General features: G+C 30.3%; 1 protein-coding gene across 2 annotated transcripts in view; it reads right to left on the reverse strand.

Moving 5' to 3' along the window:
* LOC102677060 (lachesin-like) overlaps nucleotides 1-3,394 on the reverse strand; it is an 82,398-nt gene that overhangs the window by 663 nt on the left and 78,341 nt on the right. For both annotated transcript variants that reach the window (XM_006616779.2, XM_006616778.2), the window contains 2 exons: nucleotides 815-965; nucleotides 549-697 (listed from right to left, as the gene is read on the reverse strand). In XM_006616779.2, the coding sequence (XP_006616842.1) occupies nucleotides 549-697; nucleotides 815-965 (300 nt within the window). The remainder of the gene's footprint in view (nucleotides 1-548; nucleotides 698-814; nucleotides 966-3,394) is intronic.

The raw sequence follows: 3,394 nt of genomic DNA on the forward strand, positions 1-3,394 counted from the left end.
AATAGAATATATTAAATTATATCTATAAAGTATTAATATATTTGTGGGATATTTTTGATAAATTTTTAGCTTAAAATAAACACAAAAGTTATACAAAAATTGAAATCGTTTGATTAATTTAAGTTAAGTTAGATTTATTTACAAATATTTAAAGAAATAAAATGAAACAGAAATAAAATGAAGCAATATCATAAAAACAGAATGAGATAGTTTATCTAATGCAAATTTTAATTGTTTATAGTCTATATAATAATTGATCATTTTATTAACTTTCATATTTGTTTTAGCTTCTAAAATCAATCTTTTGAAAATATCCCACGAATATATTAACGAATATATTAATATTTATATATATTAATTCAAAAAAAAAATATATAATAAAATTTTTATTTTTCTTATTAATATATTAATACTCTAACTCATAGTAAAACAATTCTTAAAATATATATATATATATATATAAACAGAAAATTTTATTTTACTTATTCTAATCAAAAAAATAAGAAAATATATTTATTCAAATCTATACAAAAGTAACAGAACCTTACCGTATAACCTTAAAGTGCCGTCGGCTTTGCCAAGACTGTTGGTCGACACACATTTGTAACTGCCTACGTCCTGCTCGGTAAATCCTTTGATTAACAACCACATCAGAACTTTGTATCCGGATCGTTCTTCCCTCACACGGTACTTGAGTCTGCAATTCAACAATGAAGTTCTTTTTTTTTTCTTTTTGCCAGCTATTTTATCGAAATGCTCCCACGTATATGCTGAATCGAGGTTTAAGATTAGAAAAGAACGGATATAGCCTTACCCTTCGAGCAACATCTCGTCCTCTAAGCCCCGCCGGTTCTTTACCCAGTAATTAATTGTGTTTGGGAATGCCTCGACGTAGCATTCTAGCTGCACGTCCGTGCTCAAAGGTGCGCCCAGAAGCTGATTAGGCGCTTTGACGACAGGTGCAACTGTGAAAGCGATTTCAAATTAATTAGCCGATATTCATCTCGTTACACGGCTCGTCAACGTTTTAATTAACGTTTTCGTGCATGCTAGATATCGTGAAGATATATTAATTTGCTTTTTTGCGTTTTCATAGTATTGACCGCTCATGAATAATACGTACACTGTACATTGTAGAATATTCATTATGATTATTACGAATCAATCAACGTGTCTGTTTTAATTATTTTCGTTATTAGGTGGGACTAATTAAAATCTTTTTAAATTTTTGTATTTTTTTTTTTTTTTTCAAATTTTTCTCTTTAATTTTATCATATGAAAACAAACTTGTTAATTGACAGGCAAAATGGATTAAAATTGAAGATAATTTTGAAAATTTATCGAGAGGTCATCGATTATTATTACATCGATGAATTCAATTAAAAACGTGGAATTGATAAAAACAGTTTTTTTCATTTTCGAATAATCGTATATTCTCGTTGTTCTCGTTTGTAAAATGATAATATTTCAACGGGAATAGTGACGTTTATTCATTGAAACAATGCAAATTACGCGATACAATTTGTTATTCGTTATTTTCCTATTATTAATACATTAAACGATCCCCTTTAGCCCCTTTAGCCGTTTGAGGATAATTTACGATTTTAGAAATGCGCCTGTCAATGTGTAAAATCACAACAACTTGCGTATGATAATTTTATGCGGGCTTTTAACGCGCCACGATAATCCATTTCGAAAGTAATATTTGCCAAGGTATTATTACGTTTGATGGCATTGTTAAAAAATGTATATCGGTATTAAAGTATAGGATATTTAATTATTAATATCGGCGGTACAATGCTAAATTATTATTGGAATCTATTTCACGTTATGAAAATTGAGAATAATTAATTCTCGTTTTGTACCTTTTGTCTTGGAATAATTAATACCGGCATCAGTATCAATTTCGATTGGCGTGTGATCATTGGATATTGATATAAATTATTCTATGTATATATAAACATACGTGTTTTTCGTTAAATAATGATACATTCGAACATTATAATCGATTTTAATCGAATTTAAAATTAATCAAGAATATCCGTAGTGAATAAAAATTATTAAACGCGACATGTATTATCGTATGGATCGTTTATTAGGAAGGTAAATTATTCCTTTACATTTTTGATTTACGTCATTTGCATAATTGAAATGCGGATTCTTAATGACACATTTTTCTTCAATCATAAAATATCCACGAACGATTATATCGTATAATTTATTAAAATTGATAAAAATTTGAACTGCTGTAATTTCAAAAATAGTAACTTCCGGTGAATAAGCGAACGATCGTTAGAAGCGCAAAACTTTACTCTTTAAAATATCTTCAAATTTATTTTAATACGACTTCCGGTTGCCAAGATATCACCGTGTAAAGAAAAGGATAATTTTTAGCAATTCAATTCATCTGAAATCGATTAAATGAAATTTTCCTTATTAAAATTAGGAAAAATTTGAATCGCTATAACTTTAAAATTAATAACTTCCGCTGAACGAGTGAGCGATCGTAGTAGCACAGAACTTTATTCTTTAAAACTATTTTTCATTCATCTTGATACGTTTTCCGGTTCTTGAGATATCATCGTGTAAAGAAAAGGGTAATTTTTAATCGTTTACCATCCTCGTCCTTGTCACTTTCATCGGATCTCTCACTCGCACTCATCTCACGATCTATCTTAAATTCCAGACAAATGACAAAAACGCGACTCTTGGATATCGCGTAGATATCATAAGGCCCAAGCGGACCCATTTATAATTCTTGCATTATGAAAACTTCGAATCCTTATATCTCGGCAACCGGTTGAGATATCGGAATAAAACAAAAAGTGGCTTTAAGGGGATGACTTCCTCTATCTCTTGAATGGATTTTCACGACAATTTTCAGTTTCTTTTCACGACTTTTACACTTGAAAATTTGAACGAAAATTTCACGAATTTTCGAACGAATGTAATAATGATCTGTTGTTTCAATGAATACATACGTAATATCTTTTGAACACGTTTCTAGCTACATAAAAAAATCCATACGATTGAAAATCTGCGCGAAAAAGCTCCCAACCAATCACGGATAATTTCTCCTCCTCTCGATTATTCCATCAACAATGAGCATTATTGAAACTCGTAGCTGATCAACGTTATCCATTCTTTTCACGGGAAATATCGTTTACGGAACTGCATAAGAATTATGAGAAAACTTTTTGATCACCGTTGATCATCGTTCCAGTTACTTTGTTTCCACTTTGAGAGAGCAACGAAAGGATCGAATATTAAAATTTACATTCCTTTCGCGATTTTAACGAAATTACAATTGGAAAAGCGTGGACAAACGTAGGAGGGGGAGACGTTATTGCGAGAGGTGATAAATCCACGGACAACTTGAACGCTTTTCTTTATC

Source organism: Apis dorsata, unplaced genomic scaffold, assembly GCF_000469605.1.
Source record: "Apis dorsata unplaced genomic scaffold, Apis dorsata 1.3 scaffold_270, whole genome shotgun sequence".
Lineage (NCBI taxonomy): Eukaryota > Metazoa > Arthropoda > Insecta > Hymenoptera > Apidae > Apis > Apis dorsata.